The 11,454-nt window shown below is 39.3% G+C and overlaps 5 protein-coding genes across 6 annotated transcripts in view; 3 read left to right on the forward strand and 2 right to left on the reverse strand.

The window, feature by feature from the left end:
* Nucleotides 1–11,454, reverse strand: part of LOC109546607 (Ca(2+)/calmodulin-responsive adenylate cyclase) — a gene marked incomplete at its 3' end in the record, with an annotated part of 72,167 nt that overhangs the window by 8,583 nt on the left and 52,130 nt on the right.
* LOC109546635 (mitochondrial basic amino acids transporter) lies at nucleotides 203–886 on the forward strand (the record flags this gene model as incomplete). Its single annotated transcript, XM_019917662.2, is given in 2 exon segments — nucleotides 203–416; nucleotides 478–886. Coding segments are annotated over 2 exon segments (543 nt in total), but the record flags the coding sequence as incomplete, so codon positions are not given.
* LOC109546634 (kelch-like protein 10) lies at nucleotides 1,371–5,412 on the forward strand. Of its 2 annotated transcripts, none has more exons than XM_048666449.1 (10): nucleotides 1,371–1,618; nucleotides 2,257–2,485; nucleotides 2,543–2,974; nucleotides 3,026–3,223; nucleotides 3,354–3,631; nucleotides 3,686–3,937; nucleotides 4,160–4,340; nucleotides 4,390–4,520; nucleotides 4,577–4,821; nucleotides 4,876–5,412. In XM_048666449.1, the coding sequence occupies exons 1-10, from the start codon at nucleotides 1,522–1,524 to the stop codon at nucleotides 5,053–5,055; spliced, it is 2,223 nt and encodes a 740-aa protein (XP_048522406.1). In that variant the 5' UTR covers nucleotides 1,371–1,521; the 3' UTR covers nucleotides 5,056–5,412. The 2 variants fall into 2 exon arrangements, with proteins under 2 accessions (XP_048522406.1, XP_019773219.2); XM_019917660.2 differs by having other exon boundaries at nucleotides 1,372–1,618; nucleotides 3,405–3,631.
* On the forward strand, nucleotides 5,916–7,023 carry LOC109546614 (thyrostimulin beta-5 subunit). Its single transcript, XM_019917616.2, has 4 exons — nucleotides 5,916–6,237; nucleotides 6,352–6,574; nucleotides 6,631–6,752; nucleotides 6,804–7,023. The coding sequence occupies exons 2-4, from the start codon at nucleotides 6,353–6,355 to the stop codon at nucleotides 6,952–6,954; spliced, it is 495 nt and encodes a 164-aa protein (XP_019773175.2). The 5' UTR covers nucleotides 5,916–6,237; nucleotide 6,352; the 3' UTR covers nucleotides 6,955–7,023.
* On the reverse strand, nucleotides 8,795–9,784 carry LOC109546615 (thyrostimulin alpha-2 subunit). Its single transcript, XM_019917618.2, has 3 exons — nucleotides 9,577–9,784; nucleotides 9,403–9,509; nucleotides 8,795–9,291 (listed from the first exon to the last, which is right to left on the reverse strand). The coding sequence occupies exons 2-3, from the start codon at nucleotides 9,506–9,508 to the stop codon at nucleotides 9,029–9,031; spliced, it is 369 nt and encodes a 122-aa protein (XP_019773177.1). The 5' UTR covers nucleotide 9,509; nucleotides 9,577–9,784; the 3' UTR covers nucleotides 8,795–9,028.

The raw sequence follows: 11,454 nt of genomic DNA on the forward strand, positions 1-11,454 counted from the left end.
CTCATTTTGCTTCCGAGAAACATGCAAAACGGGACGGAAAACATGAAATTTTGCAATAATCTTACGCCACCCTTGCACAAAACGACGATAATTTTCCTAATTTCATAGACAACAGAAGACTGTATTTTTTCTAGATAACCTCCCCCCTGAATTTAAAGCTGGATACGCCCCTGCATCTAATTCATTAAAACAATTTCTTCAGGTGGGAAATACTTCGCACCAAAACCCATTGGATTGCTTAAAATCCATCTACCAAAAAAATGGCCTTAAGGGCGTATATCGTGGACTAAACATCACCATTTTAAGAGAAATCCCGGCTTTTGGATCATATTTCATGGCCTATGAGCTGCTTACCAGAAGAAACGATGATTTGCCTGTATCCACTTGCACCATGCTGTGGGCTGGTGGACTAGCAGGTAAAACCTTCTATTCTTCCTTTGATCAGCATTAAAATTCGGCTGGTTCTTGAAATTGCAGGTGTAATATCATGGATCCTGATTTATCCAATCGATGTGATAAAATCGCGGTTCCAATTAGAGCCAAGCCTTTACAAGAGCTCCTACGACTGCCTGACAAAGAGCGTTAACTCCGAAGGAGTTTCTTGCCTGTTTCGAGGACTTTTGCCCACCGTCATCAGGGCTTTTCCGGTGAATGCAGTTACATTCACAGTGGTCACATGGACAATGAAGCTACTGGACGACATTCGATTTCCTCAGAGTCTGAAGCGTCCGGAAAATCCATTGGGAAAGTATGCGGATGCGGTGATGATCGGCTCGGCCGAGCATCTTCTAATGACAGTGTTGTAAAACATATTTATGGATTATTTATTTTTGTCTTAGTACTAGTCAATATGTGCCAGCTTAATAAAGGATCTGCCAGCTTAAAATAGTTTGTTTCGTTAATTTATTAACACCAATCTGCCCAAGCGAGTCTATTTACTAATTATAAATCGTTTGCAAATGTGGTCCCTAAATAAGAGAAGCAGATATGGAATTTCACGCTTCTGACGAGGAACTGCAAGAGATAGATGATGAATTAGGGAAATGAGCTAATTGAATTGAATTTTCGGTCAGTGCAGATGAAGATCTTGATCATATAGCTCCTAAGAAAGGAAGAACTTGATTTCTATCTAAAAGTGAATTCATTGATATGTATTATTCTGGTCACCGGAAAAGTGAATTAAACTTCACAGATAGAGCTGATGCTGCAGGACTCTGACAAAAGGCTATCAAAAACAACGAAAATGTAGAAATATGGTAATGCTTTAACATATGTATAATATGCAATAAAAAATTGTTGTTTAAACGAAATTATTGTTTTGAGCGCTTTAATGAGCCCGACTATTCAAACAAAAGTTAGACCTGCTGAAAAAGAGCGATGTCATTCGATTGGTGTCATTTTTGACGACTTAATCGAATCTTCAAAAAAGCCCAGTTTCCCCAAAATTATTAGTGATAAGTTTTCCTTTCTTCTCTTCCTTGGTAAAACTAATTGGCTGCCCGTACTGCTCAATACCATGAGATGGCAGGCACCCATTCCCAGTCGCAAGAAGAAGATTATTTGGTGGATCGCCTGCAGAAGCGAGAATCGCCTTTGAGGACGAGATTTACGTATATAGGTATCTTGCTTTTGCTAAATCCCCTCAAAACTTCTTTCGGAAAGCGTGCGTTTCATCCACTATAGACAAGTAGTTGCATTTTGTTGGGGCTCAAAGTGATGGCAGCCCGAGGGATCGTCAAGATTTACGAGCTTTCGGGACCCTTTTCGGTTCATCCTACGCACGCTAATTAAATTTATGATTATTATTTTAAAATTACGAGGTTTTTACCTGAGTTTATTAGGCACGGTAAGGGTGGACTTTCAAGAATTCTTTCTCATTTTGGCTTTGATTGAAAATTATGATGTTTGCCCTTAATGACCAAAAAATGCTTCTAGACATATCACTAGCTTTAATACGACCTTCTGTGAAGAATCTTCACAAGTTACTCTGAAGGGAAACTGAAGCTGAAGCTCCTCTTCAACAAAATGTAAAGACCGACCACCTTTGATTCGATATCTGAAACCTTGATTGGAAGCGTTGGTCACTTTCAATCCTTTTGCTCTTCATATTCCCTCTACACTTTTGCCTCACCTGCTTCGCAGCCACCCTAATAGGCACCAATCAATCACTCCTGACACTTCATCTTCATTTATTTATTTTTTTTGAAATCATCACTCAACATTTTTGGCTAAATTATTCGTGTTTTTTTCCTATTGCCAAAATTTTCTACAACCTGGCCTGCAAAAATGAAATGGGAGAGGCGAATCCGACGGCGTGTAAATCTATGGAACTAGGATCGGGACGATGCATGAGTATCCAGGCTATGCAAGCTCTTTTCGAGCTGAAGGAGAACAATCAACTATGCGACGCCACCATCATCCTGGATGATGGATCGGAGATTCCGGTGCACCGGGCCATTCTGTGTGCTTCTAGCTCATATTTTCGGTAAAACCTCTGAGCGTTTCGTTGTGAGGAAATGTGGCTTGGAACGATGTTGTTTAGGGCGCTCTTTACTACCACCCTTCACAACAAGGAGAAGAACCAAGTGCACCTGCCAGGAGTGTCGTCCGACATGCTCCAAACCCTCCTGGTCTACGTCTACTTGAGAAAGCTGGATCTGAATGAAGAAAACGTCTACTCCATACTCATGGCTGCTGATTATCTGAGCATCCTGGGCGCTTTAGACTTGTGCTCCACCTATCTGGAATCCATTCTCCGCCCCAACAATTGCATCGGTATCTTGGCCTTTGCCAGAAGCCACTTTTGCCGGAAGTTGGCCGATAATTGCTGGAAGTACATCATGCGAAACTTTGCTCACGTGGCAGATCAAAGCTCCGAGATTCTCCTGCTATCCCTTCAAGAGCTGCAGGAAATCATCAACGCCGACGACCTCAATGTGAAAAGCGAAGAAACTGTGTGGGAGATTATTTTGAGGTGACGGGGCAAGGAAAAGCTAGAAAGACTGTTCCTAGGGGGCCTTTTCAGATGGATCGAGTACTCGACGGACAGCAGGAAGCAGCACATTGTTGAGCTGATGAAGTGCATTCGCTTGGGGCTTTTGGACACGCAGTTTTTCCTGGAACGGGTCAAGGACCATCCTTATGTGGCAGGCTGTGAGGCCAGCAGGCCCATGATTATCGAAACGTTGAAGTTTTTGTATGATCTGGAAATGATCACTCATAGGTATTGCTTTCTATTGGGAGTTTCAGTGGGAGTATTTTGGCATTGCAAATTTTAGAACAACAATTTCTTTCAAAGTTTCAATCAAGTCATAGGTTGCTTAACAGCTACAATGCACCATTTCGACTTCCAGTCGACTCTTAAGTACCACCGGCTCGCAATTCTTATTAATTTGGTCTGCCAGGGACGGAGAAGTGGTGACACCGGAAATAGCACGTCCTCGCGTTCCCCACGAGATTCTCTTTGCCATTGGAGGCTGGAGTGGAGGTTCGCCTACGAATTTCATCGAAACGTATGACACCAGAGCTGACCGATGGGTGAAGGTGGAAGAAGTGGACCCGACTGGACCGAGGGCCTATCATGGGACTGCAGTGGTGGGGTACAACATCTACGTGATTGGTGGCTTTGATGGTGAGACCGATTCCAGCTAATGCCCCTGCTCCAATCAATGAGTTTTTTTGCAAGGCATGGACTACTTTAACTCCTGCAGATGTTTCGACGCCGTGCAAAAAGCATGGAAGGAAATTGCGCCCATGCATGCAAGAAGATGTTACGTGAGCACTGCGGTGCTGGATGATCAGATTTACGCAATGGGCGGTTACGATGGACATCACAGGCAGAATACGGCTGAAAAGTACGACTTTAAGACCAACCAATGGTCTCTGATTGCGCCGATGAATATGCAACGATCTGATGCTAGCGCTTGTACTCTTCATGGTACGTAAGGGAAAATTCTGATTTTGAATAAGACCGAAATTTTCTGAGCAAGTTGCCTGCTGCTGGCAATTAGAGTCTTTGGATAAATCGAGTTTTCTCACGTTTCCAAAGGAACAGAACCTGCCCAAATTATATAGGTTTTGTAAATATGTTCCCGCCCCATCCACGCAGCCTGGAAATTTCATTTCTTTAGATTCTGCTGTAAAGTGTAAACATTTTCAGGCAAAATCTATATAACTGGAGGCTTCAACGGCCAAGAATGTATGCACTCAGCTGAAGTGTACGATCCTGAGCTGAACCAGTGGTCGCTGATTGCGCCCATGAGGTCCCGAAGATCTGGAGTGTCTTGCATCTCCTACCACAACCAGCTGTATGTGATTGGCGGCTTTAATGGCATTTCCAGGTACAGGATTTTCATTTTGTTGTGTGGAAATTCACGTTTTTCTCGTCAGAATGTGCAGTGGCGAAAAGTACAATCCTCAAACCAACACATGGGCAGCCATTCCAGACATGTACAATCCAAGAAGCAACTTTGCCATTGAGGTTATTGATGATATGATTTTTGCCATTGGAGGGTTTAATGGTATGTAGGTAGGAAGGTTTTGCCAGGAAATACCCTCAAGCTCTATTGGACTTCAGGAGTGACCACGATCTACCATGTAGAATGTTACGACGAAAAAACCAACGAGTGGTACGAAGCCACCGACATGAATATCTACAGGTCAGCTTTGTCTGCTTGTGTAATTGATGGGCTACCAAATGTTCAAGACTACATTCACAAACACCGCGACCGGCTTATGGAGGAAAAGCGCCAGAAGATGATCGCTTTGGAGAACCAGCGGACGATGGCTGGGATTGCTAATAACGCAAATAACAACCAACAGGTACTGAGGAAGATCTACGCCCAAAACCTGGGATTAATGCTGAAGATTTTTCAGGAGAACATTGTTGCCGCTGTTAATGCTAATATGCAGCAGCTTAATATACTTCAGCAGCTGAATGCTAATCTGAATCCAGCTCTGCCTGCTGCTGGGCCCCCCGAGCAGGCTCCTCCGGCTCCTGTTCCTAATCCCCTACCAATGGATGTGGACGATAACGAGGAAGATGGCATCCAATAGTCTTTTGAAACTCCCATTTCCTGGCTTCTGAACCATCCTTCACAGATTAGTTGGGATTCATGGGTGGCAAATTTCAAAATTTGTAACTTGTAACTGCAGTTGGGGAAGTTAACAGGTTCCGCGCCATTGCCAGGTTTAGCAATTAACTATTTACTACAAGCTACTTTTTATCTAAGGCCTATTGGTAAGCAACTAGAGGCTCCAAATTCGTCAATCGTTTTTCGGTAATGTACCTTTCTGTTTTGGAAATCTCTCAGAATGTTTTTGGATTTGGAAATGGGGCTGTAATTTAAACTACTTTTAATAGTCTGTGTACACCTTTTTTAATGGAATTTTATTAATATACTTTTATAATATTTTGTTTTTTTACAATTTATCGCCGTTATACTATTACACATCCTGATTTGGCATCGTCTAATTGGTAAAAATTCAATCAGTTTGAAGAATGAATTAATTCTTTTCACCCGAAAACTTTCTTTTAATATCTTTCTGCCAGTGATATCCAAACTTCATTCAGTTTTTACTACTGTTTGCAAATTGAAACAAATTCGGGCACCTAAATAATTTTACAAACGAATCACAATAAACTTTTTTAGCAGCAGCATAGAGATTCCATAAGTGTAATAAAAGTTAATTTGAAATGTAAAATACAGAGTGTCTGTAAATTATAATTATAAAGATTTCTGGGGTGAAACCATGATGATTCTATAATCCAAAAGTGGACAGTTTTCGATATTCAGACCATGAAAGGTGAGATTAACAAACCGAAAAATTTGGATTAGGTAAATTCGGCTAATTCATCATGTTTTCACTCCAGGAGTCTGTGGTAGGATTTCGCACAAACATTTTACAGAGACCGTGTTTACTACCAAGTAAATGAGATTTTTTAAAGATTTCCCTCAGACGAGAACATTCGTTTTTGCAGGCACAAAACAAACGTTTTTGTGCCTGCATTTCTTTAGTATTTTTTGCACGACACAAGCGAGTTTGAGCGTCTTTTTTTCGCTTTGGGCCGCCTCCGATGTTGGATGGCGCATCTCAACTGGCACACATCCCTCAACGGTGCGGCCTACAAAATTGAAAATCAACTTTTCCAAATAGCATTTTCCTCATAACCCCACTGCTGAAACATTTAGCTACCATTCAGTTCTCTGGATGTTTAGCGCTTTGTGCTCTAACTAGGTAAGCAAACGATTTTTTACAAAACCTTTATATATTTAAAACGTATTCGGACTGAAGTGGAATGCCCGACTTTTTTTGATCTGTTGTTGAAATGTGGTTTTGTTTGGCTTGCAGAATGTTTTTCCAATTGGTTTTCTTCCTGCTGTACATTTCCACGATGATCGACACTCAAAGCATCATCGAAGCCGCTTCCTTCGAGGAAGAAGTGGAGAATTCCACCCTAAAGTGCCATAAGCGGCTTTACAACTACAGTGTGTCCCAGATGGACAAAAACGGAAAAAAATGCTGGGATATCTTAAGCGTGATGGCCTGCTGGGGCCGATGCGATTCAAACGAGGTAAACAAACCACTAACAAAACTGGCAGTTTTAAACAAAATTCCCGACTGTTCCAGATCGTCGACTTCAGATTTCCGTACAAGAAGTCGGTTCATCCAGTTTGCGTGCATTACGGCCGCAACAAGGCGTTTGTGATTTTGAGGAACTGCGAAGAAGGAGCCCTGCCATCAGCTGCCAGGTAAACACTACTCAAAACCAGTGGATTCTTCCTCAATTCCAAATTATTTAGATATGAGTATTACGAAGCAGCCGACTGTAAGTGCCAACAATGCTCCTCATTGGACACCAGCTGTGAGGGTTTGAGGTACCGATCGCAACGGTCGGAGCCGGATCGAGGTTTCAAGAGGATCATCCGAGGCCGGGAAGTGGATATTTACTAAAACAAACTATTTATTCTGTACTAAACTGGATGCTAAATTTTAATAAATAGGCAATGAGATTTGTGACTATTTGGGGTGTTTTATTGTTTTATTGCTGTTGCCAAAACTTCTATAATAGCAGGCGAAATTATGTTTAAAGCATTAATATCTGTCCACTTTATGAAGCTGAAATTGCTTTGTAAGAGTGTAATTTTTAATTTGCTCTTAAAATCGGCCAGGCAAGCACAACGTTATTTCCGTCAAAATGCAGTGAAGAAAATTCAAATTCAATTAACAAAGATGAAATTCATTTTTAAAACAAACGCTTTTGCTTGTGGAAACCTCATTATAATAATGTTTGGACATGGCAATAGGTTTAATGCAAGAGGATAATTATTGTCGCTGAAAATGGGGCAAGAATGCCGTTAGGTTGCGCTGTAAAAAATATTCATGATTCTAGAATATGCATGAACAGGTAAACGGTCTTGTTTATCCCCTATAGGTTTTCTTCTATGCCACTGTTTGCTTGTTTAATATTCTCATCGTCTAAGCACCGGCAATTAGCAGCTGATACTATTCATTTTAATATTCACACCTTTTTTTATCCAGAACAATTACAAAAGAACAGTTAAATTTGTGCTTGAATGCAATTGTTTGGAACAACTAGATAATATCGCTTTGTAACGAATTATTTTTAGACTCGCTTTACAGCTCGTTAAATACGCACGAGTGTACACAATAAATTAAATTGAGCAAGTTTTTTATTATTAAATCGAAACTATCATTGCTCTGGTATCCGTTACAAATACTAAGCAGTCGACGAAAACGCTTTCAGAATTTTCCATTTCATATTCATAACAGGGAGCTTTATTAAATTTCCATAAAAAGCTCCCTGTATTTGTTAGAGCCGTAAAATGGAGACAACTTTTCCCATATGACCAGAATAAACTTTCAATGTTTCATTATTTCAATAAAATAGTCGCTAAACTTCTAATTGCATTAAGCAATATGTGAACTTTGGCTCGTAGGTTGGCACTTGAACGAGCTACTTTGCCAACTCAATAGAGCTGAGGCTCGGCTCTAAAACAACAACGAGCTGCAAATTTGCCTCAATGAAAATTCATTTTTAATGGAGTTCTTTGCCGATATTATGGTAGCCGCTGTACTCGACTCGAGGCAACTAAAAACGCTTTCATTATAGCAGTTTGAGACACTATTAGGCCAAAGGCTCAGGTCTATACAAAAACATCCTAAGTAAGCATCCTAAACCAATTACCTGGAAACTTTTATATGAAAAAAGCTGCGTTGGCCCATTCCACGTGTTCATGGCCGGACAAAAATTTACTCAAAACTGTCATAAAGCTGAATGTTTTATTTAATCAACAACCTGCTGGTTTAGATGGAGAAGTTTCCAGGAAAAGTGGGCCTCATGAACATTAATTGATTCATTTGCCTGCAATTTGCATTATTTTATCTGCTCATTATTTCCATACAGTTCTGTCCACTGAAAGCCTTGAAAAGCTTTCAGCTAGAGGTTTGAACTCTAGCCGATCCTCAGGCGGCAGCAACTTGCAATTGTACAAGTTTTCGTTTGAGGATCGCTTTCTCTAAAACCGAAACAGCGATAAACCCACGCTTGTTGCCTTTTCCATGGGAATGTTATTTGTGTGCAGAAGTTCATTCGGAATGGTGTGGGTTAGTTGGAATTTGCTATCAAAAGAACTGGTCAAGCTGCACCTTTGCGGACTCTCTCCAACATTTGCTACAACTGAACACACAACCAAAGTTTCTTTTTGCAGTTTCGCCTCCGGAAACTCCGTTGTAGAGTTGCGCAAAGCAAATAGGTAAAAAAGCCTCCAAACAATATAAACACGACGTTTATTAAGCTTTAACATTTAGTTCACTACATCAATATTTTAGTCAGTCAGTCAGTATAACTTTTATTTACAATATATATTTCTTAATGTTACAATGGCACGAAAGCTATAATTGACTAAAGTAATTGGGGCAATTGTGGAGCGCCGAACTTATCAAAGTGAAACGCAGGAAATTGAAATTCAAATAAAAAGCTTTGTTGGCTTGATTTTCGTCATATTTAGTCCTTTTTACAGTGGTAACAAGCGCAGCTTACGGCACTTTTGAAAACCAAAGTGCGAATGCCTTCTTTGCACAAAACTCGCACCTCGATTGGTTCGGTTTCCATGATGTTGCAGCAGGTGCCGATGGATGTGACTGGTTGCGAAATTTGGGCATTTTGTGGATCCGATGGAATGGCCCAACTCTCGCAAAATCCCCTGCAGGCGTTCGTCGTTATATCAAAAGAGACACAGTCGCGAATATTCACTTTGCCCGTATGACCTAAAGGAAATTTCCAAAAATACCACTCACTAATTAACAGTTTGAAAGAACCATGCAGATTATTACAACCCAAACAGTCGTTTATTGCAAAAAAACTGCCAAAAGACTTACCGACTTTGTGGCATCCAGGTTTATGCCAGTCGCGGTCTCTTTCCGGAGCCAAGACGGTTCCATATGAAAATGGGAGAACCAAAAACAAAAAATAGTAAGCCAGCATTCTGAAAATCACAGAAAACATCGATTAAAACTGGAAATATTACCTGAAAATCGTTAGTTGGTACTTACATAGCTGGGAAAGGGTATCGGAGAGCAACTGAACTTTGGAAGACCCAATCTTGAATGCAAGTTTCAAATGGCGCGCTGGTTTTACCCTCTTTTTCTTCCTATCCCCCCCTCTTTAAACAATTTTGCCACCCCCGTAACTAACACGTTAACATCCATTTAAGCCCACAGTGTCTTTTCCATAAACCGACGCAAAATCGTTGAAATGAATTCATTCATTAATTCAATGTTTTTTTAGGTCCATACCGGATGTTTTGAGTAACTAGATTTTTTAAGTATTTTTAAGAAAAAAAGCACTGATAGGCATGAGTTCACATGTCCTCGAGGGTGTTAAAAAGTTGAATAAAATGTGTGTTTGTAATTTTTAAAATAATATGGATATTTGGACGCAACCTCGCAAGAGTCACAACTTTTTGATGCATTGATCTGATATGATATTTTTGCATAAATTAACTAATGAGACCGGCGAGAGCCCTTTTTAAAAAACAATTTTATTTCGTTAGATTACAAAGTTCATAAAATTACTCGTTGACTGCCTACTTCTGACTGACTGCCTCCGCACATCTCCTTGGTAGTTATTGTCTCCAAACGGACATATGATCTGCTGGCTCATCAGTTTATGGGGATAGGCGGCCAGTTAACTCATATGATCTTTTGTAACATAAAAATATATTCCACTGCTATTTCCACGCAAAAAAATATTATTTGTAAAAGCCGCTACAAACAACCTTTTTCCAGATATTTTGCTTTGAAGCAATATGTTTATTCCACAGTATGTTGTTTTCCCTAAAATGCCATAGTCAATTTTTGTCCAAATATCGTTATTCTATGAAAAATTACTTAAGAAAAATAAAAATTAAAGTTAATATTTTAATACTTTACAGCTGGATAAGTAAAATCTTGCAAACCCATGCCTATATCTACTTTTTTGCCTTAAAAATACCTGAAAAATCGCCCTGTGCATCGGGAGCTTATTAAAAAACACCCTGTAAAAATATGTAATGCATAAACACAAAAATGCGCCTAATTTGCAAAAAACTGGAATATTTTCAGAGTTTTTGATAAAATTATAGTTTTTTGTTTTAAATTGTCCCCAAATTCTTTAATCCATTTCAGATGCACTTTTGATTTTTTCACCGCTTGATAAGGAAGTGAAATTGGTTCATTTGGATAGTGAAACATTAAATTAAGAAATTTTGTTTTTATTTCTATTACTTAAATGCAAAGAAAGTTCTTGGTTTGTTGATTCCTTGATTGTTCTCGCATTCTGAATGAAATCTACCATTAGCTTTTTTTCATTTCAAAACAAGTCTATTTTGTTTACGTTTTTTTCTAAACAATTTTTTTATTCATTTAGTAGCAAATAAAATTAATAAACCATATACAGGGTGTCCCATACGAAATATTCACAAATTTGATGGTTGCTTCTGTGGTAAAAATAATACGTAAAAGTCAAGGGAAACAGAAATACGGGGGAATCCCGGTTGTTTTCTTTAAATAGTTTTTTCAATTAACTCACAAAGAACTTCGGGGGAATTCGGGGGTTTTCCAATGTAAAAAAATTGGCCAGCCCATAAAGGGCGTCGCATGCAGCAAATGATTCGCTATAAAATCGTCATAATGTTTTTCTGATACTTCCAGGCGACAACTAACACCCGAATATCTATTTTGCAATGTTTTTTAAACAAAAAAGGTATTCTTAGTTCGTATCACTAAAATGATCGGTTTTCGAGATATTTCGAGATTTATCATTTTAAACATTTTTTGTCTCAGGAGCTCAGTTTTTTATTAGTGTTATAAAGTTTATTCATTGTTGTGTTCATAAAATTGTTATTATTTGTCAACTTATTATTGTCCCTTATTATTTAATCCATAAATTAA

The sequence above is a fragment of the Dendroctonus ponderosae genome, unplaced genomic scaffold (genome assembly GCF_020466585.1).
Source record: "Dendroctonus ponderosae isolate FM_Combo_2020 unplaced genomic scaffold, Dpon_F_20191213v2 Dpon_F_20191213_5, whole genome shotgun sequence".
NCBI classification, from domain to species: Eukaryota; Metazoa; Arthropoda; class Insecta; order Coleoptera; family Curculionidae; genus Dendroctonus; species Dendroctonus ponderosae.